Genomic DNA, 27401 nt, shown 5'->3' on the forward strand with positions numbered 1-27401 from the left:
CGGTCCGGCTCCCGAGCTCCGGCCGAGCGAGGAGGGCGCCGCCCGCCCAGCATCGCTTCGTTCGACTCGGCCCCCGCTCCGCCCTCGTCTTCTCCCATCCTTCCTGCGGAGCGGGGCTGTGGGTTCGTCCCTCGCGTAGGCTCCGCGGCCACAGGAGGGCCGCCCCGAAAAGAGGCCGCTCCGCCCCACCCCGCCGCGTTTCCGAACGTTGCCGGCGATGCCGCAGCGCTGAGCTCGCAGCGCCATGGCGTCCGGCTGCGCGCCGCCGTTCGGGGACGCGGCGGAGATGCGGGAGGGCTTCTTGTGCCCGCTGTGTCTGAAGGACCTGCAGGCGTTCCAGCAGCTGCGGGCGCACTACGAGGAGGAGCACTCGGGCGAGGACAGAGACGTCAGAGGCCAGCTCCGAAGTAAGGGCCGCGGCGGCTCCTCGGCGCTCTCCCGTCCGCCGTGCCGAATCCCGCGTGGCAGAAGCCGCCGTGCCGCGGCGCTTCGGGTTCCTGCCGCTCTGGGACGCTGACGGAAGCCCGGCACGAGCGAGGCGCGGGCCCCGCTGCTGTACGCGGGCCGGGCGCGGCGCGTTCCTTCGCTCCTACGCGGCCGTTTCCTGTCCTGCAGGCCTCCGTGCCGCCCGGCCGCGACGCTTCGTGCTGCGAATTGCTGTTGGCTTTTGTTTGTTTTCTCGGCGCGTTTTTCACATGAGAACTCCCGTTTCTTACTGTAATGCAGATGAGTTTCCAGGCGTTAGTCGGAGGCCTTAAGGAATGGGGGAACCTCTGCTTCCCGCCGGGTACCGGCCTGGGACTTTGCTACTGTGCTGTTGTTGCTGTTCTTAACGTCACGTTTATAGCATTACACCTGCAACCCAGTTTTCGGCAGGTGTATAAGGGAATTCATTCTAGAAGATACCAAACACGTTTACCAAAAGAAGTGTGTCCTTCCTTTCTGCTAACATAAAAATCCTAGAGTTTGAAGTTTTCCTTTTAGCCCAGGAAACTGCATTCCTCTCACTAGCTTTTGTACAAGTAATGTGGTGGTCTCTCAGTTCTTTTGAAATTGCTTGGGTGCACAAGCATGCTGATGTTCTTAGCTTGTGCTTCTGTGCGAAAGTACAAAGTATTGAACATCCTTGAATCCAAAGAAAGTCATTAAGAATTAAGAGTGCACATATAATGTCCTAGTGCTCTATGAAATAGAGTCCCACAGTTTAATACAGTTCACTCTTTTATAGCGATGCCCTTGAATGGAATGCCTAAAATTACCTGTTTGTCATTAGGACCGCTGCACTGCTTTAACAGGTAACAGAAAGCATTTCCTGCCATTGGTGACAATGAGCAATACTTTGGTTCTAAACAGAGCATATTGACTTGTTGTGAAGGCAGAAGGTTTGTTCCAGACGATCAGAAGTGCACCATCCTGGTTTCACAGGACAAATACCGAGAGGCGAACTGCCTGCTCTTCTATATGCGGGCTTATCTATTTTCAGGTCTTGTCCAGAAGGCCAAGAGAGCAAAGAATAAATTACTGAAACGAGAAGGAGATGACAGAACCAATTCTGGATCTCAGGAACGATATGAGTCATTCAGCTATGGTGGCATAGATCCATACATGTGGGAGCCCCAAGAAGTAGGTAGGTGAGCTTGAGAGTGATACGTGGTGGAGGTAACTTTTAATTTTAGTAGAGAAAAAGTGAATATTGCTGAAGCTGTGTGGAATTGTTTGTATTGCCTGTGATTTACTGTAGCATGGAGTCATGGCTTGCATATCGATTCTCTGCAGCCTGCATGCATTGTATAGGATGATGAGGAAAGTGTAGATTAGGGGTGGGGAGGGAAGATCTATAGAGCCAGGATGTAAATTATCCTCAAAAGCAGGGTAGTTGTTTGTCATTTCATTGTGTGTCTGAGCTATTGAGTTTTTTGGTACATATTTAGCTCTGTGCATCTAGCTTTACTGAGGTTTCTGCAACCATCATCATCTGGCTTTTTACAAAACAGGTGATAATCCACTACTACTATTTAACGTTGCTACAGCCATGTTAAATCTATGACTTTTTGATTACTCCTAAACTAGATGTTTTGCCAGACATATAAACTAATGCTTGTCCCTTAGTTCGAACTCTTCCAGTTATTTCTTTGGATTTGAGGTACAGGTAATCTATCATTGAGTCATTTCACTTTAAAAAATAAGTAGCCAAACTCTGGCTGCAGGTTCAGACATCACAGAAGTTAGCAAATATGTTGACTGAACCTGTACTTACAAATACTGTTACTGGCAGTTGCCTCTTACTATTATAGAAATGCTGTGGTTATTTTCAGGGGGGAGGAGGCAGCACTGTCTCTGGTGGGTCCTGAAAGTTAGTTTTGCAGATAATTGGCTTTTTTTTTTTTTAAAAACCAGAGTGGAGAAGATGAATCTTGCAGATCTTAACATGATTTGGTGGAGGAATGTAGGGGTTTCTGTAATGTCTCCACTGTAGAAATTGAATCTGGTTACCCAGAGAGGTTCTCCCATACCTATGAATTTGGCTACAGAAATGTTTCTACGTATTTCATTAGAATGAGGAAGTGACGTTGCAAAGTTAGTGTCCAAGAGCAACACCTGCTTTTGTGTTCTACTAGTTAGAAGAAGAATTTTTGTATTTTGACTGTAACTCTGATTTTTTTTTTTAATATCTGGCTTATGAAAAAGATCAAAACCTAAACCCAGATTTATTGAGAATGAATAATATATTTAAATAGATGCTGTATTGTTCTTTTGTATACTTGCGATGAGGTTTCTGTAAATCTGTGCTATGATCAAGGATTTGGTTCAGATCCCTAAAGATGAGAAGGATGATAGCAATCTGAAGAAGCTGCTGTTGCATAAGCCTCAGATAATCATTGGACTTGCATCTTGCCTAGTAAGGAAATAACAGGAGCGGTTCTTGACAACAATACTGGCTGGTAACACCTTACCAAATGTAACTGAGGGATAAAGATGAAAAAAAAATCTGTTGCGAATGTTTTCTTTAATGTAGTCTTCTTTGCTTTACTGTAGTAGAAATAGAACACTGCTTATTGCTGTCCTGGAGGCTAGCCTGCGTGCTGCATTCAGGCCAGTACCGTGAAACCCTGCAATTCTAATGTGCCTTCAAAATTTTATTTGAACCTGAAAAAATAAATGGAGAAAAAAAAAAAAAAAGGAAGAGCTGCATTTTGAGAGGTGTTTAAATTCACGTGAACACCCAAGTGACTCTGAGTTCTGCTCTCTCCCTAAGGTGCTATGAGAAGCCACCTTTCCAATTTCAAGAAATACCGAGCAGCCAGGATTGATCACTATGTAGTTGAAGTCAATAAGTTGTTAATCAGGTTAGAAAAGGTAATCTTGCTACTTCTTAATATTCCAACCATGTAAGTGTTTCTTAAATAAAAAATTCTGTTTTAGTGCAAAGGGTGCCCATTTATGTACTAGTGCAATTGTTAAACAGTAGTAAACTGAGTCACATGTTACTGTCCTCCTTTTTTATCCTTGTGTAGTGTTTGGTTGTACTCTGTACTGTGGGTATGATTTCTGTTTCTGTACAGTATTTTCAAGGTGCTACTTCATGTGCTTTCTTCATCTTTTACTTTGTAGGGTTACTCCTTAGTGCTTTTGTCAAGCTATTTGTTCTGTAAAATCCCCTACTTGCCAACTTGCATTTTCACTCGGACACAATGTTGGATGATATAAGAATTATGTCAAAATATTCTGACTCTTGTAATTTTGGCAGTAATTGTTTAGCACCACTTGTCTGAATCTTAATTCCAAATTCAGACATCTTCCTATTTATTTTTATCTTTTTCAAATGACACACTTTTTTTTTTTTAACTTAATGGGTGTGTGTGTTTGTGGGGGGAGGTGTTGTGGGTTCTTTGTACTTCTGTAAGGAGGAAAAGTTGTTTTTGTTTTTTTTTTTTTTTTTTTTTAAATGTATTGTTTATCTTCTAGCTTACATCCTTTGACAGAGCAAACACTGAGTCAGCTAAAATAAGAGGTTGGTAAGAGCTTACCTCAGACTATATGCCCTTCTAGTTTCCCAGCTAAGGAATTAATTGAACTAACATCTTATGTTGTGTGTGTTGCCTCCTCTTCCTCTCAATTATAGCTATAGAGAAGTCTGTTGTGCCTTGGGTCAACGACCAGGATGTTCCATTCTGCCCAGACTGCGGCAATAAGTTCAGCATGCGAAACAGGCGCCACCACTGCCGGCTGTGTGGGTCTATAATGTGCAAGAAGTGCATGGAACTTATCAGTCTTCCCCTGGCAAGTAAGTGTGGTGGGTGGTGTTAATCCCTCCTTTCTTTATCTCACTCAGAGTGCTGAATGCATCCTGGTTTTTTTGCAACAAAGAAAAAAGCTTAATATATTCTGCCTATACATATAGAAAACTCCTCCTTGAAAGCGTCCTTCAATTCCATGCAGGCACTCGTATGTTGTACAATCAGTGAATATACAGACGGTATATTATATCCATGAGCTTGGCTAATGTAATTATTATATTGGAGTAGGAAAAGAAAGCCACTCACCCCATCCTGGGCTCACGTGATAGACTCCAATGGAGCGGATCTCCAGCAGAGATCCTTCCCCACTGGCAGTCAGCTTTCAATGGCTCTAAGAGAGGTGCAGCCAGGCTCCACCCCTTCCTACAGCACAGCAGAATTGCCTTCACCTGTGCTCCTGTGGCTGACTCACTGCTCACCCTAGGTGATCAATCAGAGCTTCAGGCCGTGATTCAGCAGCCCCATACACATGTAAAACAGAATAAGAATGCTTTCTCTATTCTTTGTCTGTGTTCCTTCTTTAGCTTCAGAAATTTTAGATTATCTTCAACAAAACACTGAAGTGTACTAGTACAAACTAATACTGTAAGTAGTGTATTCCAAAATTCTGAGTATTGCAACTATGAAAGTATTAATTTTTGGAGTCATAACTGCCAAGACTGTTGAAATATCCATACCAGTTTTAAGTGTTGAGTCTTGCCCATGGCTGTCCAAATGCTGACATCAAGGAAGTTAATCCACAAGCCTTTAAGAAGCCCTTCCAACTTTGCTTTCCTTATCTAGTGCATTGGAGAGGAGACTATTTTTCTGTGGAAATAAATGATGTTAATTGGGCTTTCCAGAGAGTTCCAGCACAAAATGAGGATAGTATTAACATATCCACTTTTCCATGTGCTTTTTTTGTAATTGCAAGATCCAGTGTGAGAATGCTACTAGGCATAAATAAAGTAAGTGGTTTCCAGTAGTATGTTCTCTCACTGCTTTTAGAGTGAAGCAGGACCTTGCAGTGAAGACCCAAATTCGGATTTGTAGTTTTGGTTGTTGTGTGTTCCTTGTGTGTCTTTCAGCAGACTGTTTCAAGCTGGTTTTCTAGTATTTTGGATAGTATTTTACTAGCTTTTGTTAAAGTGCATTATTTGTGTTGGTGAAATCTGTTGGCTTCTCGTGTCACTGTAAAATTACCCATGCATAATTTTTAGGCAAACTCACCAGTGCCAGTAAAGAGGCCTTGAGTTCTCATACTAGCCCGAACGCCTCACCTAATAGCGTCCATGGCTCTCGCCGAGGCAGCATTAGCAGTATAAGCAGTGTAAGCTCTGTTCTGGATGAGAAGGATGACGACCAAATCCGTTGCTGTCAGCATTGCAAAGATACTCTGCTGAAAAGAGAGCAACAGATTGATGAGAAGGAATACACTCCAGAGATTGTGAAACTCTATGAGGTAAATCAAACTCCTTGCTTGTTCTCGCATCCAAGTTCTTTAGGGCTTAATATTCTAATAGCAAAGATGAATCTGAAAGTAAGCATTCAGAGGCTGTACATTATTTATGTCCTGTGGTAGCTTAAGACCTTATTCTAATGTACTTTTTTGTTCTCATCTGGAACTAATGGTTTTGAGATGTCCCTTAAACACTGTGAATAATGTCGATGGGATTTGACAGAACAGTTGGTTTAAAATCAATTATGTGCTTGTGTTGGTGTTAGTGGGCTCCGCTAGAACTATACAGCTTCATGCTGTAAGAAGTGTTTGTTCCCACACTAGTGGCAACTATCAAATTGAACAACAGTGTGTGGCTGGAATTCTGTGCTTTAATAGCAGGTACTGACATTCATTGTGTATCTTCCTGGTAGTCTGCAAGCCCCTCTCCCAGCCCCAAGTTTAGTAGTAATGGGGATTTCTGTTCGTGCTTTTCTGTGAAGATGTAAGACTAGAAGTTGCCCGTCAAAACATCAGAGTTCACCTTGCAGGGGTATAGAGATTCTTTCTCTGTTCTTGACAATGCCATCTGTGTTCTCAAGATAACTGGGGGACCTTGTGATCCTGAGAAGTTAGATGGCTTTCACAGCTATTAGCTTTGAATGTGTATAGGCAGGTTGAAAGGTTTGTGTCAGTGGGTGCTTCTGTTAGTGCTCTAATACGAGTTCTGCTTTTATGTGCATTGTTAAATAAGAAACTCCGACTCTGCATGGAGAAGGTTGACCAGAAGGCACCAGAATACGTAAGGATGGCAGAATCTCTGAAGTAAGCACCACTTACTGATTTTGTTTATGAATGTATGTATATTTCTTCCCCTGTAAGTTTACAGAGTAGGCAAGGAATTGGTGTGGTAAGGCTTTGGGCGTGGGTAGGTCGTGAAGAAGTGTTAGATTTTTCTGTTGTTTTAATCTAGACAAATACCTATCCAAAGCTCAAGTTAATTCACAAACTAGATTACTAAAGCAAGTCTTAAACCTGATGATTGTCATCCCTGGGATAACTTAACTTATGTCTTAGTATTAACCGCAGTGTTTTGGTGCATGATTTGGATGCCTGAATTAATATTTTCTTCCCACAAATCTGTATTAAAAAAATGCTAGGATTATACTTTTATTCGTAGAATTAGAGAAATTTTAGAGTTTTGCCAGTCAAAACTAGCTTTTGATTTCAGTGTGCTCAGAATTTTATTACTGTATTACTCAATGTAATTAAGTAATAGATAATGTAATTATATATAAGCCTATTTATATATATATATATATAAGTAGGTGTTGCAATGACCTGCTAAAAGACTTGTCATACGGGGTACATGATGTAACCTGCAACGTGTGTTTAATATATGAAATGCCATGGGGTAGTGAAGACAGGAAGTAAAAACAGTTGCATCTGGGATTTGTGGTATTGCTGAAATCGATACTTCAAGGAATTCCCAAAGGCATAGAAGGAAGCTGCACAGCACACGAATATGAGGAAATTGCCCCAAAGGAGATGTAAATTAGACTACTATGAATTTTTATTTGGATTTTTACTACTTTAAATACATTTTTCATAATCTTGAAAACTTCAAAGAGTAAGTAGTGTGCACAAATGCATATGTTGGTGGATACTGTGCTGGTTCACTTTCATTCCTCCCCGTCTAACAATGTTTGATCTCCTCATAAAGACCACTAGGATCCCATCTCAAAAGGACTGCAACAACAATGTTTCTTTGCAGCCTTACAAAAAATGCAAGTGGTTTTATTTTCCCTACTTCCTGAATTTTCCTGTTGAAATAATAGAGAGGTTCCTTCCTTTATTCAGATTTCACTTAGTCGATCCAACTGCAGAAATAACCGTGTCTGTGTTTTGACTCTTGTAGAGGCACATAATCAAATACTAAGATGTCGTTGGTCCCTTGTAACTGGGCTGGCCTATAGAGGATCTTACAAGTTCTGTAGCTTTGAGGACAGTTACGAAAGGACATTAGGAGTGCTGTTGCTGACTCTATGGAGTCCTGGAAGGTTGCTTTTGAGAGCATGATGGTGCTTTTGTGTTTCGGGTACAAAAGGAAGGGCAAACTTAAAAACTGTGAAGAGGCTTCCACATAAAATACTGATTTGTTTTCTTCAGTAAATATGAGAATCTAGTGATTGTGTCTCCATGTGGACTCAGTTGCTAGAATCTTAAATATTATGCCCACATGGGCTTGTAGACTTTTGCTTCATGACAAACATAAGTAGAAAACTTATTTTAAAGTTGTAGTTGCTTATTTGATCAGTGAGGATTTTTCTGCGCCTGGGAAAAAAAATGCAGAATAAATGCATTTGTTGTGTATATATATTTTAAGTATTACTGATAGAGTGAGATTCTTCTTATACTAAAATTTTTCCTGTAATTGTAAATATTCATGTTTACAGGTTGATATTTTCCACTTCTGTCAGCAAGAAAGGGTTTCTAAATACATTGAGCTTGAAATAAAAGCATTTTAATGGATGATTTATCCTTACATTTGTTGACATCTTCTTGGGATAGCTTTTAGTGTTGTAGGTATTGTTCACTGGAGGTATGATTTACAATAAAGTTGTATTTATTTTGTAGTGCTGGGGAGACAACCTACAGTCTTGAACATGCTAATGACTTGAGGATGGAGATTCAAAAAGTATACGAACTTATAGATGCCCTAAGGTAAAGGAAGTGCACGCGCTCTCTCTTGCTATATGCATAAATTGAATTATGTTTCTCCCCTCTTCCAATACAGCTTGTACTAACTCTCTTCTTATCCACAACTATTGGGGCTTCTATTTATTCATAGAGATAATCAACTTGCCTGCTCCATTGTAAAGAGCATGTTGAAAAGTAGATGCTGTTCCTGTGCACCATCAATTTCTATTTCCTTTTCTAACCATGCACAGAGGAAGCAAGTAGAGCCACAGTTTAATAAATAAATAAATAATTAATTACTGCTGGTAATATTTAGAATGGCTTACCTAATAGAACATTTAAAAACGTTCATTTGGTATTGTCTCCCTCTCTTTCTGTTGTATTTTCTTGACCCTTGTGGTTGAATGGATGAGCTTATGTTTGCTTTGATTCAGTAAGAAGATTCTGAGTCTAGGCTTGCACGAAGAGCCCCAACCTCATCCTAAAACACTACAGCTTCAGAGAATGATAAGATACTCAGCTACTCTTTTCGTTCAGGTAAATAGAGCATATATTATGAGCTAAATTTTATGTCATGTTCTGTTCTTTGCTGCCCATCTGTGTGACTTAAGACTTCTTTTGATAGGTTTACTTCTATAGGGATTTACTTTTATAGGTTTCCTGCAGTCACTCTGAATATGGATAGCATAATCAGAGCAGCACTGGTTCAGGGGCCTAAGAAAATCTGTAAGTCTTGGATTTGTCTCTGGCGGATGCCCAGCCTAGCTAGTAGTATAGTTACAGCAGCCACGATGTGTTCCAGCTTGGAAAGGTGACTGCAATGGAGGAGTACCTCATATTTGTCTGTGGAACATTTGTTGGTGTTTCCTTCAAGTACTTTAAAACTAGTCTGAATGCCTGCAAGCATTCATTGTAAATATTTCAATATTTGGCAGGAAAAACTGTTTGGCCTAATGTCCCTGCCAACCAAAGATCAGTATGAAGAACTGAAGAAGAGAAGACTGCATATGGTAAGGCAGGTTTAAGATCTGTATTTGTATGAGGGCCTCCTTCAAGGACTTAAACAGACACATAATTATTTACAATTCATAGTTTATCGTGATGTGTTAGTAGCTACCTGCGTATGAACAGCTGTCCTTAAGACTGGAGTTCTTCTTTTTTCATTTTCTGTGCAGATCATTCCATACTGGTTTTCAGGGATTTGTGTAACAGTCAGTGTAGTTCTTCCCAGAACAGAGAGACATGTACTGAAAGCTGGATACCTCTAGAAAGCAGCAGTGGCTTGTTTGTGGGTGCTGTTGTTCTGCCTGAACAGCAGCAGAAAGCTTTAAGCTGAGTCATTTGTACAAATAGAATTTGAAGACTTCTCCAGGTGGTTTAAAAAAATAAATAAAGATGTGGATGCAGCTTCAAGAGGACATTCTCATGAGGAAGGACATCACTAACTGAGAAATAAACCAGCGTGGTGTTGCGGTAGAAATTAAGAAATATAACTGATTGCATTCCTAAGGCTAATAATATAATTGATATTTACACTGCCCAATGACAGAAGTATCTACTATAGGTGGATGTGGTATGGTTACTGTCCAAATCTGCCTGGGACATCTTTTTGAACAGTTGGATTTTGGTATCTTTTGCTCTATATACAGCACTGTCACTGCTCCTTCTGGACTTCAAGTTTGTACAGGCAGATGTGAATTCATTAACAAATAATAGGTAATATTACAAAAATGAACATTTTTTGCAGAGTAACTAAAGATTGAATTGATGTTTGTGACACCAGTATCTAAGCTAGATGGCCTTTTCTTTTTTTTTTTTCAAGCTCATGTTCTCTCTGTACGCATTTGTTTTAGGCAGCTCTTGAAACACACAGAAAACAAGACGAGAAGCAGAAAGACTTGACTTACAGATCTGCAAGTGCAGTTAATGGTGATGCAACTCTCCTTAAAAATGTAACAGTCAAGAAATCTGAAGGCTGGCTACCTACATCTAGCGTATCTCGACAGAGTGAGGTAGCAGATCCACTTCTTCAGCAGATCGACAACATCACATCCTTTATTAAGCAAGCAAAAGCAGCTAATCGGCTGGATGAAGTCCGGATGTTGCAAGAAAACCTGAGGCAACTTCAGGATGAGTATGATCAACAACAAACTCTAAAAGCTATTGAGCTTTCTAAAAAACAGGCAGAAGAGGAAGAGAAGCAGAGGGAAGAACTTCAGTTCCTTTGTGAAAAAGAGTGGGAAAGAGAACACCACAAATTCACGTCTCAGCATTCAAGGACAGGCTCCTTAGATTTCAGAGAAGGCAAGCAGCATCAGTATGAAGCTGTGAAAGAGAATCAGAACTTGTTAGCAGATGGATTAGATTTGGATATTAATCAAGTGAAAGGGAACCGAAGTTTTGAAACTACTGCTGTTCAGCAGCTGCCAGCTAAAGAGTACTTAATCTTTCCAGTCAGACACCAGAATACTCCACAGTGTGACAAAGACCAAAATCAGGCAGCCTGTCTTAACCCCTTTGAAGATGAAGCAGATACCCCTCTGTCAGAGGAAGATCCCACTAATCCATTTGCCAAAGATGTATCTCAACCAATTTCTTTCTTTAACACAGCTCTGCAAAGTGATAAAAAAGAATATAATCCATTTGAAAATGAGGAGGAAGGTGAACAAACTAGTGGAGCATCTGTCAGTACTTTAAATCCCTTTGAAGAAGATGAAAATCCATTTCAAAAGTCTGGGAGCAATTGGAATTCTGGAAATCCATTTGAAGAAGGATCTTCTACCAATCCCTTTGAAGTGGAGGATGTCAGTGAGATCTTAAGAGAGGAGGCTATAGAGGAGGAACTGCTTCTTCAACAGATAGATAATATAAAAGCCTACATATTTGATGCCAAGCACAGTGGACGAATGGATGAGGTGGAGCTACTGACAGAGAACTTGAAAGAACTGAAGTACACGTTAGCAAAACAAAAGGAGAAATCCAACTGTTGAAGCTGTAATCACCTTGTAATAGTTATCTCAAGTTCACTGTTAAGAGATGGGAAGGTGAAGCAGTTATAAACAGCAGTACAGATTACAAGGAATTGGGAGAATGCTGTATTTTATACACTTTCATTTATGTATTCCCAATATTACTCAGCCTTGAAGAAAGAAGATAAGAGGAATGCTGCTGGTCTTGAACGGAGACACACATACTAAGAAAACATATGAAGAAAAACTTAAAATAACTTGTTACAACCATCTTAACGCTAATTTGTCTTCGTGGGTGCTTAGTTTGGTCAAAAGAGTTAAGCAGTAATAGGGAACTGTCACCTTGAAATGTTTTCAGGGTTGGTTTGTCAACTTTACTCCTTGTTTCCGCTGTGCTGTTTTAGCAGCATAGTTACTGGCTTTTCAAGAGGAGCTTTGACTGAAGAGACAAAAGTATTTGTAAGATTTCTGCATCTTCTGATAATGGCACATTATAAGTTACAGGCCAGTCTATTATCCTAAGAGAGTTACAAGAAAGTGCTGTTGAAAGGCTGCTGTTATTCTTTGAGATGCAGGATACAGGTCAATTTTGTGCAATAATACATAAAATGGATTTAAAAACTATTAGAGACTTCACTGATCTTAATGAGAGTAACTTTTAAAATGTGTTTATGAGAACTCCTAGGTAGAACTGAGGTGCCACCGTGTTGTTACTTTTAGTTTCCCAGCTGCTCAAGGCACAAACTGCAGTGTAACAGAGCCACACTGGCTTCAGAGCTGCGTGTGTGGGAATGAACATGTAGATGAGTATACTTTCAGAACATCAGGCTAGCATCATTTCAAACTGTAGTATTAAGGATGACCTTGAAATTCCTAATTATATTCTGGAACATGCACATTCCTTTATATTCTCTGGGTTACAGAATGATTATATTTGTCTTATCTGAGACTTGAATCCTCTTTGTAGCATTTAAAGAACAGAAATCCTGTTTGCAGTGGAGAGCTAAAGTGCCACTGAACTGGAATTCTGTGAAAGCTGGGCTGTGATTGTGCCAAATATAAGCTCCTGTTTTATACTTGATTCTCATCAGAACTTATAAGAATCAGGCATGTGTGTTTTCAGTAAGCAGGTCCTGATGGGAGTCTTGGTGTGGACCTCTGCCCACGTAGAGACTAGGTGAAGGCCAGCTCCTGTGGTGCAGGAGGGCTTCTGAAGATTGGTATTGTAAAATTTAGGATTGTTCAATGTTAAGTTAGCACGTATTTTGCTAAAGACGGTCTGAGCTGCTTTCCCCACCCCTTCACTTCCCCCTTTGAGAGGCAGAGGCCAATCTTCAGACATCAGTGTTTGAAAAGGTGGTTGGGAGGAGTTAATTTAAAAAAGGTGCATTTAATTAAAGCTGGAGGATATTAGGCTGAAGTACAAAGTTTTGTGGAGTGGGACATCTCTTAACTGTCTCCAATAACATACGAATAGCATAGCTGTAACTGGGGCACTAAGTATTTCAGAAACACAAATAATCGTGCTGCTTACTCTAGATTTGTTTTCTTTTAAGTATGTTGGAGGTATGTACTTCCGTTTAAGACAAAACCAACAAATGTACCCTCAGTAACACTAATAACTGATCAGAATAACTCAGTGCAGCAATTTCAGGGCAGCTGTTGTTCTTACTGCAGCCTAAATCTGAAGTTGAAGTGCAGAATGGGTCGTCTTAAGAACTGTAGTGTTTTATACCAGTATGTTTTGTTATTGCTGAGTGACTCTGAAGTGCTGCTGTGCGCAGCAGGCCAACCGTCTGTGCAGCAGGATTCTGAAAGGTTGTAAACTAACTACAATTCTGTTCTGCGGCATGAGATTTACAAAGGCAGCAAAAATTATTGATAGCTAAAGTTTATCCCAAGAATTGTTCATTTAAAAATAAATAGTACAAGTCAGTTATTCAAGGCAGACCAGTTTGCTAGTCAGGAGGAGTGCTCCCTGCATTATAACCCAAAGCTCCTTTTGATACTGAGATGAAAAGAATATTTCAGTGGCTTCAGCTCTCGCATTTAAAAAGTGTGTTTTCCTTGTAACTATCCTGCACTATTTGTATACTCAGCCTAATTACACTAATAAAGTATCATTCTGTACATGTAACAACGTATTGTTGTGAGTAGCATACCTCGTGTCCTTGACAGCGTTAACTGTGGTACATCAGCCCTCTGATACTGAAGTTGTCTCCACTGTGAAGACCGTATGCTGGTATTTGGACTGCTGTGAGGCTCCCAGGGCCCAACAAAATGAAGACAACTATAAAACTAGTGAGTAACGAGCATTGACATGTTAAAATTGCATGCAGAACTTTGTATGGAAACTTTGTAAACAAGGGATGAAGTAACATCTATTTTGTGCTATAGTCGCCCCTGATAATTCAAGCATCCCTTAAAAAACTGGTTGAAATGTTGCATCCAACCATTAGCTCAGAAATGTTGATAACTATTTCTAGAGTAATTTGCGCATGTAAGCCTGACTTAATGGTTTATGCAATTAAATAATTAAAAGTAATGTAGTACTATTGTGTATTTATATGTTGTTACAGGCATAGTGTAATCACTCAAGGCAGAAACTACTGTGATCCAAAACTGTGGGCAGGGGCCAGTAGCATCAGAAGTACAAGATGTATAACAGTACTGGACTCCAGCACAACAGCCTTGCTGACTAGAATTAGCTGGAAGCTCTTAAGATCCAGTTCTCCTTTGTATGGATTAGGGTTTTTATGTCTGCATTTAAAAAGTTACTTTTTTTTTTTCTTCCTTAAGAATAATGAAGATCGTTTTAAGGCATATATTTGAAATATCAACTTGCCTGTTCTCCTCTCTTCATATTCTTTTCAGTGCTTCTCAAAGCTGTAAATTTTCTTGATAAATGAGACTTTAAGTGACAACCAAATCAGTTAAGCAAGGAAATTCAGCATTTAAGTTTCAGGCAGGGGTATGTTATCATTGGTCTTCCTTCAGATAGTACAAGCTGGAAAACAGGAGCAATTAAAACATGCCTGGGGCATGGCATGCTGTGCTGCTTTAAGAGAGATTCTTTGCCTAGTGTCTTATCCCAAAGCAAATATGAACTTAGGGATTACAGCTGGTGAAGCACTGCCAGCAGGCTGAGGGACTTGATCCTGCAACTCCACTCAGTGCTGGGGAGTACTACTACCCTACCCCCAGCTGAAGTCCTGTGTCCAGTTCTGGGCTTAGTACAAGACAGCTATGGACATACTGGTCAGAGTCCAAGGGCCATCTAGATAATTACGAGACGGAAATATCTCTCTTGCAAAGAAAGGCTGAGCAGTTTCACCTAGTAAAGAGAAGGCTGGGGCAGGAAGAATTTTACAGGGCTCTGGTCATCGCTTTCTCTGTTGCTTTCATCCAGCTTTGATTGCAAACTGGCACAACAAAAGCTGTTTTTTTTTTTTTTAAACTTACATTTATTTGATAATATTTTTCACAGTAATTATTCTAGTTGTGGCTGTAATGAGACGGGGATGTCAGTATCACATGAACTTGCTCCCGTTTCCAGGATGTGTTAACGCTTGTTTCTGAAGAACCACTGTGATCATCCAGCCCCGAGGAAACACAGCTGTATGACCTGAGATGTCAAGCAGATGATTCATTCTTCAGTGGAGCTTTATATTTTCCTCTCATCTCTTTGGGCAGTGGCACAAAGGCAGGGCAAGGAACCTGGCCTTCAATTTCACACATGCATTCTCGCAGATGATACTTCTTGGGCCCAAAAGTTGCAGGATGTGACAGTTTTTCTCTCTCTCTTTCCTCTTTTTCAAGTGTTTCTCTAGAAAAAAAAAAGAAAGATCTGTTTGTTACCTGCAGATTTTACCCATCTCTTCCCAGGCTGTAATTAACCAGAAGGATGCATTTCCCTGGCTAAGACCAGTTCTGATGAATTTTTCTTTATTTCTGTGCACCCTATTTCTGCTTCTAGGGGCTGTAGTAAGATGCATGCCTGAAGGAAGGAATGTTAGCTTATATTAAGAGTTACTTACTTGCTTTTGCCCAGAATTTTTTTAATGTGCTCAGTTATCTCCTTGTTGGTTTTATCTTCCACATCAACCAGAACTTGTTCTCCGCTATCTGTTAAAAAATTCACAGCAATGTAGCAGCACAAACCTTCACAGTAGCTACAAAAAAGTGCTTAAAGAAAGATACGATGGAAAAACAGCTCCTGTTTCGCTACAGTCGATGCGTCAGCCACCGGGTAGCGGCGCGCGCTCGCATCACGGCGCCTTTCCCCTCCCCGTAACTCCGATCTGGCGGCCGATGCGGAGCCCCGCGGTACCTACCGAGGTAGAAACGGAGGAAGGGCGACGGCGTCATGTTCCTGAAGAGCATGATCTGCACCCAGGGGTTTTTGTACTGGATCTGGGGGATGTTGAAAAACACAAACTTTCTAGGAGGAAGAGAAAGAAGAACGGCACGGTACGAGGTGGGCGCGACGCTCCGAGGAAGGACCCCGGCGCCCGCCCCGCGCTCACCTCGCCCCCTCGCTCGGCTCCCCCGCCGTGTTGTAGTTCACGGTCATAACCTTCACGGAGCTCTTGAAAATGACGTCGCCCTGGCTGAGGTACTGCAGCGTCCGCCGCACGGGGAAGCGGCCCTTCATCGGCATGGCGCCGGCCCCGGCCCCGCGCCGCCCGCACAGCCCGACGGAAGTGCGGGGAAGCGCCGCCCCGCCCCGTCCCGCAGCTGCGCGGAAGGACGCGGCCGGGCCGGGACAGAGCCGTCGCACTGGGCCGCCCGTCCGTCACCGGTACGCCCGGCGGCAGGGCGGGGCAGATGCCGGCAGCCCGCCGCGCGGGGTGCGTTTCGCAGTTGGCGGCAGTTCAGCTGGGCGCGCGGTCGCGGGAAGGCGCCCGGATCGGAGCACGCGCCGCCCCGCCCCGCGTTCGAGCCGCCCCAGCGCCGGGCAACCGCCCCTCGTCAGGGGCAGCCACCGCTTCTCGGGGACGTTTTTCTTGGAGGCACCGAGGTTTGATAACCGAACCCCAAACTCTTTTTAGCCTTATTTCTGTGAAATGGAACTCGGAGCTCGAAGTCGCAGAGCTTCTCATAGCCTCAACAAAAAATTAAGTCGGTATCTTTGCTATAAGAATAGATGCGGTGCCTCTCAGACGTATTATACATAAAATTAAGGATATTTTTACCATTCAAAATAGAGTCCAGTTTCATACTTAATACAAAGCAGGGGTGCAGGGAACCGAACTCCCACACTCTACTTCAAACCCGGGAGTAGAAGGGCAGCAGGTAACAGTATCGCCTCCTCCAGTACCTTCAGGAGAAACACGTAAGTCTAAAGAAGATAAATTACAACTTCTACGAAAAGAAGTCTTTCTCCACTTGTTACAGCAGTAGCTCCCTCATGACAGTAAGGTTCATGGGATTTATCTTGTATATTATGGCCAGGCAAATCTCTAATAATCACTGTGGTGAATGGGAATGTCCATTTCTGTAATGCATGGGGCTCAGACATACAACGTTTAAGAAATTCAGTGAACCTAAAAATAAAAAAAAATATCAAGAAAACACTTATATTTGTAATTCACTTTAATCGTATAAACCTCACTTAGGTAGTAGTATTAAGCCACAACAATATAAAGCCACACTTAAACAGCATTTAATAAAATGCATAAGCTACCCCATGCACTGCAATACTCTATATAAAGACAACAATGCAAATTCCTCTTCATGAACTGAGGATGCTGATTAGGTATAAAATCCATATTAAAAAAAAGACCATGCTATTTTTATAGGCTATCACACATAGAATGTTGATTTTACAAAAGAAGCTGTGAGAAATGAGAAATGCCTGTGATATTTAAACCCGAAGTTGAAATCTAATAGCACAAACACTACTTTTCTAAAGGGTAGTAAGCAGATTTCTAGAAAGTATCCCAAAGAATTAAAAGTAGATTATTCCTTTTATAAAAACGAGCTATTTTGGTAGGAGCTCAGTTCTGCCTGCTAGGCCAAATGGATACAGCATGTACACAGTGTGCAGTTTCTCACTTACATGAACTGTTTGAACACCGGCTGCAAATGTGTTTTGGAGTACAGATTAATTAAAGAAGATTCCCACATTTTTACCTTAACTTCATTTATGATGAAACATATACTATGTAAGCAGCATGTTTTTTTTCTCAAAGATATTCTTTTAATTCATGAATTAAACTGCTTTTAATCTACAGTTGTAGAAAATACCTTAAAATGGACCTATGCTTTATTACTGTTTACCTAAGATCATTAAAAAAAATGTACAAGAAGCCAGTCGTTCAGGAGTGCTGGATACCTGGCAACATGTGCTACTTAGACTTTTGTCTTCTGTGATCAAATACAGAAAGCCAATTACACGTTCCTGTAGAATACTACAGCATCTGCTTTACTGCCACTTACATTTGAGAACATTTTGTTCTTCAGAAATAAACACAATTCAAGCATGTATATAAAACAAAATCACGATTGAATGCTTAAGTAGATTCAGTTCACATCAATACCTCAGCAGTCCATTTCCTAATCTTTAAAACTTTACAGTGACATTAATCAAGAGACATTCAGGCTTTCATTCAGCTTTTGAAGGGGAAAGGAAGCATTATACAGACCACACTGATTGTCATGACACCAATGAAGGACCATCTGTCACAGGAATTCCTGCCATTAATTTAAATAATTTTCCTGTTGAAGGTCTCACAAATAGGACTTGAAACATCAAAGATGGATGCTTTACAAGTTCTATATTTAAAACAAGAGTTTACAAACAAATGCTTACTAAACAATATAGCAAGAAACAAGATCATTCCTAGCATTCTTCATAGCGAAGATTTTACACATACAGCCTGACTGAAAGACCTGTGCTTTACTTTAAGCATGCAAGAAATTCACTATTTTTATTGGTGTCTGCCCATCTGCTCAAAGTTAAATGCACACAAGTCCTCACAACATTGAGTCTGAGGGAAATGCCCAGAAAATTCCACTTCACCTTTAATACAAAGGACATGCTTTAACTACTCCCCTAGACAGTCTGTAAAAATGCCTTAAAAATTTAATGTGATTACTTCTACAGGCTTACACACGTACCTTCAAGTCATCAGAAGGGAAAAACAAGAATGTCCTGTATTTTGCTAATTTATATATCTGAACATTCCCTATGCATAACAGACTTTGCTCAAGTCCAATTTCACAAACACTGTGCCCAGCTCCCACTATTGATGGACACTTCACACACACTGCAAAGATCTGCACAGACTGCAGTTTCAGAAAATGATAGAACTAGAAAACAGATAACAGCTTTGGTAATAAACTTCGTTTAGTTCATTATTACATTTTTAAATGGCATGGCTGCATGCTGCTCTGAGTGCTACTATTCAATGATGCAGGGTAACGTTCTCTTTCAATTAACTACAGCTGAAGACTTAAAACCCTCTTACAATGTTTCACTGTGAAATAAAACTTTACAAAGAAACATTTTCTTTCAGCCTTCTGAGAAGTAAGTATATATTGAAAATATGGAAGTATGACTGTAGTGTGTGTTTTTTTTTTTTTAATACATTTATTTTTCACAGATATTTCAGGTTCTACCAACTCTTTACTGGCTCACTTTACCCATCAAGTGAGAGAAGGTGAAGAGAATAATGAAAAAGTTAGAAGCTTCACTGAATTTGTGAGTTTTTGTGAGTATTGAAGAGAAAATACCAAACTCAAGCCAGGATTAGAAAAAGGGGCAAAGCTCTGAAATTCATGGGTGTTCACCTGCTTTAAGCCAGACTTAGTCTGGACTAAGAAATGAAAATTAAGTAGCTCTGAATTAGAAAACAAATGCAAAGTTTTAACAAAGAACATCAGGAATATTTGGCCACATATATGTACATATTTACATACACTACACACTTTATATACACTGTACATAATATATTTAGACTTATAAACACATATACATTCATACACGTACACTATGTACATAGGCATTAGCTGTTTGAATGAGTTTTAGTATTGGACATGCAGAAACATACAATGGTGGGAGGCACAAAGGAAGGATATGTAAAACATCAAATTCCTTCAAAAAATTAAGGGAGGGAAACAGCATGAATAAGCCATTTTCCTATTTTCAAAGCATTCATGCAACTCAGAAAATAAAGAGGGCTATGGGAATTATGGAACATCATAACATTATTTGTGATGAACTCAGGATTTCATGCAAAAAAACAACTCTGTAATAAGGTGATTTTCGGGCTGGATGTTTTTCTAGTCTAATATTTAGACTTAAAGTAAAATCCTTCTTAAAAGTTAAATGCTCTAGCTTGCATCTTTGGTATACACAATGTTTTTGCACACAATTTCCCATACAATGTTGATAATTTTAATTGGAGCAAACAGTAAGCCTGAGTTTAATTCAAGAGACTTTCTGATAAAATAACTCAGCAATTTTAGAACCAAAAAGTGCGAGAAGCGTTTTCCACTTACACTCCCCTTTACCACGCCTTCTCAGTAATTTTCATACAAAACCATTTTAAAAATTATTTTCTGACACTCAAGATGCAGTAGATGCTGACAATTTGACCCTCCTCCACCCTTTTTCTCCTCTGGGGTGAACATGGCTGCACATTGCTAATTCCACCTGGATGAACTGAGGTATTGGGTTTAAAGATGTTATGTGCTGCTGCCACAACAGGCCCACGTTTGTCATTAGGGCAAACTGTCACCACATCTGTTGTTTGCCACTCTTGCCATACAACTGGGACAGACAGGAACTCATTCACATGTTATTTCTACTCTTTCACTTACGTGGCAACAGCAGAGTTGAAAAGAACCAGCCTACCCTGTTTTTGTGCTCTGCAGAATAAGTGAAGGAGAGAAAAAAGGTTTCATATAGAAAAACAATATATATTCTTTTTTTTCCTGGGGAATGTGATCTTACAAGTATTTACCGGTGCACCTGTCCTCTCCCCACTAAGCAGTGTTCATAGAACTGATAGCTGGGCACTCACATCGTTTATAGGCTACACACTGAGTTTCATTTTCACTTTATAAGCACCTTAAATGCTGTGGAACCGGGCAATTATACTACCATAACTCACAGAGTTTAGTTGGTTAAACACTTGCTAGAAGCGTATGTTAGACTGACCCGCCAGTTCTACTACTCCCATCACCCAGTTCAAATAGGTCTCCCTCACCGGTACTGTTATTGCAGAAAGCAGCTTTGATCACTGCTTCTTTGGTAGAATTCTGAGCCTGCTAAGTTCTTCTTTCCTGGCTACCTCTGAATTTTAATGACTGGAGAAACACACTGGTATCTCCACCATCTTCAATGAAATTCAGAAACCAGTGAAAAATCCTGTATATAACACTGAAAATGCTAAGGTGTCTTATAGTCTCTAGCAAAGAAGATAAACTCAGGAGACTGGTTTGACCTGGAAGTCTTGGTCCTGGCTTATTTTCCCAATCACACTGCAGAATATGCTGTCTGCTGAAGGCATAAAGAGACAGCTGCTTTCAGTACAGAAACCTTGAGTCAGTGCTATTTATATTATTGCTGCCCTGAGGGCCAAGTGCTTCAAAATGATGATTTAAAAAAAAACAACAAAAACCTTTGTAAATGATACCAAGTAATCAACAAAGACAAACAATACTTTCATGTCTCAGAGTACTATGAAATCTAAGCCTTCTTAATTAACACTTTGTAATCTGCTCCGGGGAACCTGCTTTAGCTGGGAGTTGAACTATGTGATCTTCAGAGGCCCCTTGCAGCTCCCCACAATTCTGTGATTCACTGAGTTCAAGGCAGCTAAAATAGAGTACTGTATGCTTCCAAGGATCCACTTAAAATTCCTGGAGATTATTATTATTTTTTTTTTAACCTGTTTCACAACAGAATATCTCCACTTGCACCAAAAGGATTGTATTTCATTTCTAAGAAGTGTAAATAGGCAGAAAAGAGTGACTTTTGCAGGTGGCCTTGTCCTGCATCTCATTAATCCAACATATGATTCTATATGAGAATTAGTAAACCTTCTCGTCTTTCTCACAAATGCAATAAAAATAATTATATCAAAGCTAACCCCAAATACTCTACACTATCATCTGTCATTGCTCTTTTTCCATCTACAAGATCCAAATCCATTCCTTCTCAAGAATTAGGAAGCAAAGTGCACAGACCATGGACATTACTGCCTTATTATCATTCCCTGTACGTACCAGTTTTGGTCAGTACAGAATTCTAACAATTTTCTGAATGAATTACTACCAATATATACACAAAAACAAGTTCTGTTCCATTTAATCAGATACTTCATTGCTATTTTTCCACCACATACTATTTTCATTTCACGAGCAGCAGAAACAGGACCTGGAAGATTTTTAAGAGTATATTTTAGGCACTAAGTAGAGCTTCAGTGAGATGACACTTTTCTTAGAACCACTTTTTGAGTCTAGTTCTGTAAACACAAATTTGGCCTTTATTAGGCCTGTATGAAAACAAACTATCTCCATACTTAGAAGTCAAGAAATCATTTTTCAGGAATTTTACAATAATGTAAAAAAATCCTGTTCTATATTCACAAGCAAAAGGCTGCACTTGCAAAAAAGAAACAAAGTGAAGCTCATTTAAAAGACAAGTTAATGAGATTAGTCAGTGGCTGCTTTCCACTCACTTGCAAACTCAGTAATGACACTAGCTACATTATTAGCCTTGTAGTATTTTTTTGCAGTACCAATGATTTTTTTCCTAACGTAACATAGGTGGATTATAAGGGATCAGAATCTATGATGCAGCTTAACTGCAAACTAGGTAGTGAGTTTAAAATTCTCTTAAGCTTGCAGCTTACCATGCCTGCTGTTCTGCCTTCTTATGTTAGATTGGCCTGAAAACTCAATTTCCATAAGGTGAAAAATGATGAACGTGGATTTCAAAGATTGTATCTGCTCTATTTTCTTTATTTCCTGTGTCTCCTGTAGTTGCTAGCAAGGAACACCTTCACTGTTGGCAGAAAGAATCTTTTTGTCAGTTCTGCATCTTTAGAACATCTACCTTATATTAGTGGACAGGTAAAGGAAAGAAAAAACATTTCTTTGAATGAACTAAAATAGCTTTGCTGCCAGATAACACCTGAAATTTAGTGTAAAGGAGTCCTATTTCTGCTGGAGAATATGGTTTCGTATGGCAGCAATTGCTTTCAGTAGCTCATTCATGCCAAACCTTTGACTCCTAGCTTTTGTGATCAGGAATATTTCATCTCTCTTTAACAATGCCTACTTAGTTGCCTAAATGATTTTTACAAAATATTGGAAGAAAATGAAATTTTTTTTTTGCAATGAAAACCATCACAAGTTGAGTGCATACCACTTTTAGAACAGTAACATAATGCCGTAAGATTTACAATTTTAACAAAACCAGCCACAAAGTTTTCCAAGGTAGGTACTACTTCTGTTGTTGATAAAGCTCCTATTTTTAGTTCTTATACCTTCAGAACAGGGACTCTGCACCAGGTGTGCTGACATAATCACACTAAGTCATACTGCAGTGCAACAACTACTACAAAGTCTTGCATTCCAGTTGACTTAAGGTTCAGAATGCAGGCCTTCCACCACATAGAAGTACAATTTCATTCAATACAGCAAAACTGAGAGAAGTGAAACATTACAGATCTCTGCATGTATACTGGACTTCTTGTTACACGCTTTAGAGAACACGAATGTTCTAGCAGTGGTGACTGTACAAGACCTTAATGCATCCAGAAGCTATAACTACATAGCCTTTGTAGTCACGTAACACTCATGTCATAATGAGTTGTACAAATGTGAGTCTCCTAATGAGAATGTAGAAGTATACCAGGTCAGAACTTTTTATTACATCAGAAGCTTTATGTAGACCTGCTTCAGGTCTTTGCTACAATTCAGACTTAAAAGACACAAACACCAACCTGGTTGATGTTCCTAAATAAGTGTCAGTAGTGGAAGAAAAAAAAAAAAGTGCTGAATTTCTCATTAGATTATTTTCACAAAATTATGCAAATAGAGAACATCTCTATTATACAAATAATTAAACTAATTGATACATCTAATATGCCAGGATCAGATGAAGGTCTTCACCGCCATGATTTTTTTGTTTTCTTTTTAAGAAACAAAACACTTTGTTTAAAATACTCAATGTCAATAATAATAATTTATACTAAACTAAAAGCAATACTAGCAGGTAATGACCAGTACAAGAAAGCATGTTGATGGTTCATCACTGTAGGTTATTAAAAAGTCGTTCATTTTATCACTGTATCAGTCATTAACTGCAATCGTACATAAAATTGTAAATCCCAACTTCATTTTCAAATTGAGCCATAAAGTGGCTGAAAGCACTGCAAAACTGGGAGTGCTTTGTCTAATAAGGGGGCAGAAAAAATTATGAGAGCTTTATGACATACTCTTGTTGAGGACAGCCAGAGGTTCTCAGTTTTCCAGGTTTTTCTGGATGAGTGAGTGTGCAGGAGAACAGATAGAAGGAGCAAATTTGTAGATATACAGAGCATTTTAAAAGAGCACCTCTATTTGAAAACAACTGCTCTTCCAGTTAATGACTGATTATTCTCCACAATCAAAAGGCTTCCTATTGGGATAATATTTATCATAAGTTTTGAGCTGAACAGAAACTTTAAGGAACCTGAAGAATTCACCATTACTGTAGAAACGTTTTTTTCCTCCTAGTTTTGGTCATTTCTGTAGTATGTAGCAGTCACTATGATCAATTCATGCTGTTAATAACAACTGCACTAATTTGACAGTATAGTTCCTTATAACATGGATATCTAAGAATCCACATTATTATTTAATGTATAACATAGAAGCAAGTGACTTTTTGTGGAATGATTGTCTCCTGTAGCATTCTACATTAGCACAGAAATCACTAGCATTTTTACTAAGGACATATGCAATTTTTTCATCCTTCCTACTCATAAGCAGGACGTTGATATCATCGCTTTGATAAGAAGTGCTTACAAAGTGCTAGTATTATACCCCAGCAATTATTAGATATTAATTTCAAGGATATTTTTAAATCTACCTATACTGTTCATTTTTACTTTTAAAGTAATCTTATTACTCATCTCTGATATTATAAAACTCTATTTTTAACCAGTGATAATTTCTAAATACAAACCACGTGAAAAGTAAGTTCAGTAACCTATAGCCTTTTGAATGAAAGGCACAGAAATACTCCTCATGGCAGAAAAGGTCCAATAGCTGCTCTTTTAATAGCTGCTTCAATCTTGTCAGTGTTAGCAAACAGACAAAGAGAAATCCGATAGGAAACAGTAACAAGTTGGAAATGTTTGTACATACCAAAATGCTATTCTTTTAACTTCTTAATTGTACGTTTCTGTGAAAATTACTTTGATCCTCCAAATTGTGTTGTTCCCACTATGCGGATGTGCCAGTTATTTGACCATTGTATTCTGCTGTTTCCATTTTGAGAATGTAGGGGATTATGCTGTCAATTGGAACATTTCCAATGAGACCAGTAAAAAAAAGTTCCTCAGTAATGCTAGAGCTCATCAGCCTAAGTGCTGGCAGGCGAACTAGAATCCGGGCTAGCCTGAAAAAGAAGTTCAGCAAATTATAAGTACACAAATTTCAAGTTTAAAATACCGTGTGGCTAAAAAGCTGGAGCTGCTATTTTTATTACCAGAACTGATGAACGGGAGTGAAGAGGCGATTAAAATTAGTTCAGCTACCATAAAAAGAACTATTACTCTTCTATTCTGTAAGTGAAATGGAAAGCATCCATCTTTTTTAGTGGTTCTTTGGTGAACAGGACATGCATATTATGTAAATATGTATAAGTATGCCATTCACTTGCTCTGCTTCCAAAATTCTCAGCTCTGGAAGCATCTCATAGTTCACGACAATGTTAAGATCAGTAATATTCCTACTGCCTAATGCACTGACATTTGCAGTATTTAAAGACTCAAACAATTACTTAAAATTGAAACCATAAACAGTACAGTTGCCTAGCAACTTAATGACAAGCCAAACAGCAACAAGGGGACTGCATATGTATAAAAAGAAATTAGAGAATCTGCTTCTGATGAGAAAATTAATTTGGAGGGGCGTGCTGTTATTTATATATGCTTTCAAATGGTGTGTTTTTTGCATATAAGGATTTTAACAAACATCCAATATAATGAAGTGATCACATTATACTTCTGGACTCGTAGTGCATTCTCAATTTTAAATTGAGAACCACATTGGAAACATTTGCTGTGTGTACATGGCAGATATATATCACAACTGCCAAACTAAATACATTTTTGGAATTGAATGCATGAAATTGCAAAACTTAGGTAGCACTAAACACAAGCTGTTAGAATGCTAGACTGTCTGCAGAGAGAACATATAAAGACCATTCAAATAATAGACCACATGTTGTAAACCTTAGAGGAAAACTGCAAAAAGATTCAAGACAGTGGTATTTCGTGAAAAGATGGCACCTGTTGTTCTATTTCAATTTGTGCTAGCATTCAGTTGCTCAGAAGTAATCAGATTGTAGCTTCACATTCACACATGGATAAATCTAAATGACAAAATACAAAGTAGGGTTTTGGAAATGCAACTCTAATCTTCACTCTGGAACCTACTACTAGGAAAATTAAGTATAAGGAACAGATTTTGTGTTTCTTCTTATGACAGAAGTACACCTCTCATTCACAAAAATCAGAATAATTGAACTGTATATGGAAGAACAACGTTGGATCTGAGGATACTTCTGAAGCAGAAATTCCACCTCCATTGCATTTAACTGGGAATCCTAATGACTCACACAGCACTTATCTCTATAGAATCAGCGTAGAGACCAGTTTCTGAGATGGGAGAAGCTCTTTTAAAGTTTCACCCTCCCCAAGTTACACAATCCTCAGAACTTGCTTAAATATAAGGGATCACATGATTATAGGTATGTCTTTGACATGGAAACGACTCTCACAGTAAAATGAAGTTCAAACAGTACTTCCAGTACTAAAAAGCAGCTTAAAAAAAAATCAGGAGGGATACAGACTTTTCCCATGATCTGACTGTGAAAAGCAAGGGGTACAGTTTTAAAGTAAAAGGGGAAATTTAGGTCAGATGTTAGGTGGAAATTCTTCACGCAGAGAGCAGCGAAGCTCTGGCACTACTGCCAGAGAAGCAATGGTTGTAGTGGTTGCCCCATCCCTGGATAGAGCTCTGGTCAGCCTGAGCTGGTGGGGGGCAACCAGTCCACAGGAGGTGGTTGCAACTAGATGTCTTTTTAAGTCTCTTCTAACTCAAGCCATTCTGATTGTACAGTTACTAGAAGTTGGAATTCCCCTTGTAGTATCGGGAAAGATCTTGTTGGTGAAATTCAAAAATAAAACAATTTTAATGGAAATAACTCCATCAAAAGTTATTTACTCCTAGGCAAGTAACAAACTGAAACAGCTGAGAGCTGAAAAAACAAATCAGGCACATTCAAAGACAAGCCCTTGGAAATGTAAAAAAAAAAAAAAAAAAAGTGAAAAGCAGCAGGAAGTGAGAATTTCTTATAATGGAACATTAAGAGTTGTTTACTGTTTTCCACATATAAACCTTAAAGATTTTTTCAAGATTTCAAAACTAAAGAAATATTTTTCTGCACATGTATCTTGACAAATAGTTAAGGAATGATAATCATCTTTTATTATCTCAAAGTCTCTTTGACGATTAACTTGAAAAAGGAGGCAGTCTGACTTAAAGAACTTGAGACTTCTAATATAGACAATAAGTTCTCTACTTTTCTAAATACAGAAATAAAATTCTCAAAAAAAAAAAAAAAAAACAAAACCAAAACAACAAACAGGACAAGTAGTAACAATTTTAAACTGAAAAAAAAAAAAAAAAAAAAAAGGGTAGGTTTAAATTAGATATAAGACTTTTTCCTCACTATGAGGATGGTGAAGCAGTAGCACAAGCTGTCCAGAGAAGCTGTGGATGAATGCC

At 39.3% G+C, this 27401-nt stretch overlaps 3 protein-coding genes across 8 annotated transcripts in view; 1 reads left to right on the forward strand and 2 right to left on the reverse strand.

Annotated features, from left to right (window-relative positions):
* The first annotated feature begins 93 nt into the window (after nucleotides 1-93).
* RBSN (rabenosyn, RAB effector) lies at nucleotides 94-13524 on the forward strand. Its single transcript, XM_085235694.1, has 11 exons — nucleotides 94-407; nucleotides 1484-1627; nucleotides 3257-3357; nucleotides 3967-4012; nucleotides 4124-4285; nucleotides 5498-5739; nucleotides 6470-6540; nucleotides 8353-8439; nucleotides 8850-8952; nucleotides 9351-9425; nucleotides 10269-13524. The coding sequence occupies exons 1-11, from the start codon at nucleotides 245-247 to the stop codon at nucleotides 11403-11405; spliced, it is 2331 nt and encodes a 776-aa protein (XP_085091820.1). The 5' UTR covers nucleotides 94-244; the 3' UTR covers nucleotides 11406-13524.
* A 1300-nt stretch (nucleotides 13525-14824) lies between these two features.
* Nucleotides 14825-16395, reverse strand: MRPS25 (mitochondrial ribosomal protein S25). The gene is made up of 4 exons (XM_003210225.5): nucleotides 15911-16395; nucleotides 15719-15825; nucleotides 15422-15509; nucleotides 14825-15210 (listed from the first exon to the last, which is right to left on the reverse strand). The coding sequence occupies exons 1-4, from the start codon at nucleotides 16042-16044 to the stop codon at nucleotides 15018-15020; spliced, it is 522 nt and encodes a 173-aa protein (XP_003210273.2). The 5' UTR covers nucleotides 16045-16395; the 3' UTR covers nucleotides 14825-15017.
* A 154-nt stretch (nucleotides 16396-16549) lies between these two features.
* The window catches only part of NR2C2 (nuclear receptor subfamily 2 group C member 2), a 37464-nt gene continuing 26612 nt past the window's right edge, over nucleotides 16550-27401 (reverse strand). For 5 of the 6 annotated variants that reach the window (XM_085235700.1, XM_085235698.1, XM_031555632.2 and 2 more), the window contains one exon: nucleotides 16962-25005. In XM_085235700.1, coding sequence (XP_085091826.1) covers nucleotides 24831-25005 — 175 coding nt within the window. In that variant the 3' untranslated portion in view covers nucleotides 16962-24830. Of the gene's footprint in view, nucleotides 16931-16961; nucleotides 25006-27401 lie in introns of those variants that run through there. The other variant, XR_014886310.1, reaches the window with a different exon arrangement.

Source organism: Meleagris gallopavo, chromosome 14 (assembly GCF_905368555.1).
Source record: "Meleagris gallopavo chromosome 14, MGAL_WU_HG_1.1, whole genome shotgun sequence".
Classification (NCBI taxonomy): Eukaryota; Metazoa; Chordata; class Aves; order Galliformes; family Phasianidae; genus Meleagris; species Meleagris gallopavo.

Excerpts from the sequence above, each read along its gene's own strand:
- RBSN (XM_085235694.1), top strand. The coding sequence starts at position 245 with ATGGCGTCCGGCTGCGCGCCGCCGTTCGGGGACGCGGCGGAGATGCGG. Across the intron at positions 4,013-4,123 it reads TGAGTCAGCTAAAATAAGAG|CTATAGAGAAGTCTGTTGTG; the intron begins GTTGGTAAGAGC and ends TCTCAATTATAG. Across the intron at positions 8,953-9,350 it reads CAGCTACTCTTTTCGTTCAG|GAAAAACTGTTTGGCCTAAT; the intron begins GTAAATAGAGCA and ends AATATTTGGCAG.
- MRPS25 (XM_003210225.5), bottom strand. The coding sequence starts at position 16,044 with ATGCCGATGAAGGGCCGCTTCCCCGTGCGGCGGACGCTGCAGTACCTC. Across the intron at positions 15,826-15,910 it reads GAGCCGAGCGAGGGGGCGAG|AAAGTTTGTGTTTTTCAACA; the intron begins GTGAGCGCGGGG and ends TCTTCCTCCTAG. Across the intron at positions 15,510-15,718 it reads CTTCCTCCGTTTCTACCTCG|ATAGCGGAGAACAAGTTCTG; the intron begins GTAGGTACCGCG and ends ATTTTTTAACAG.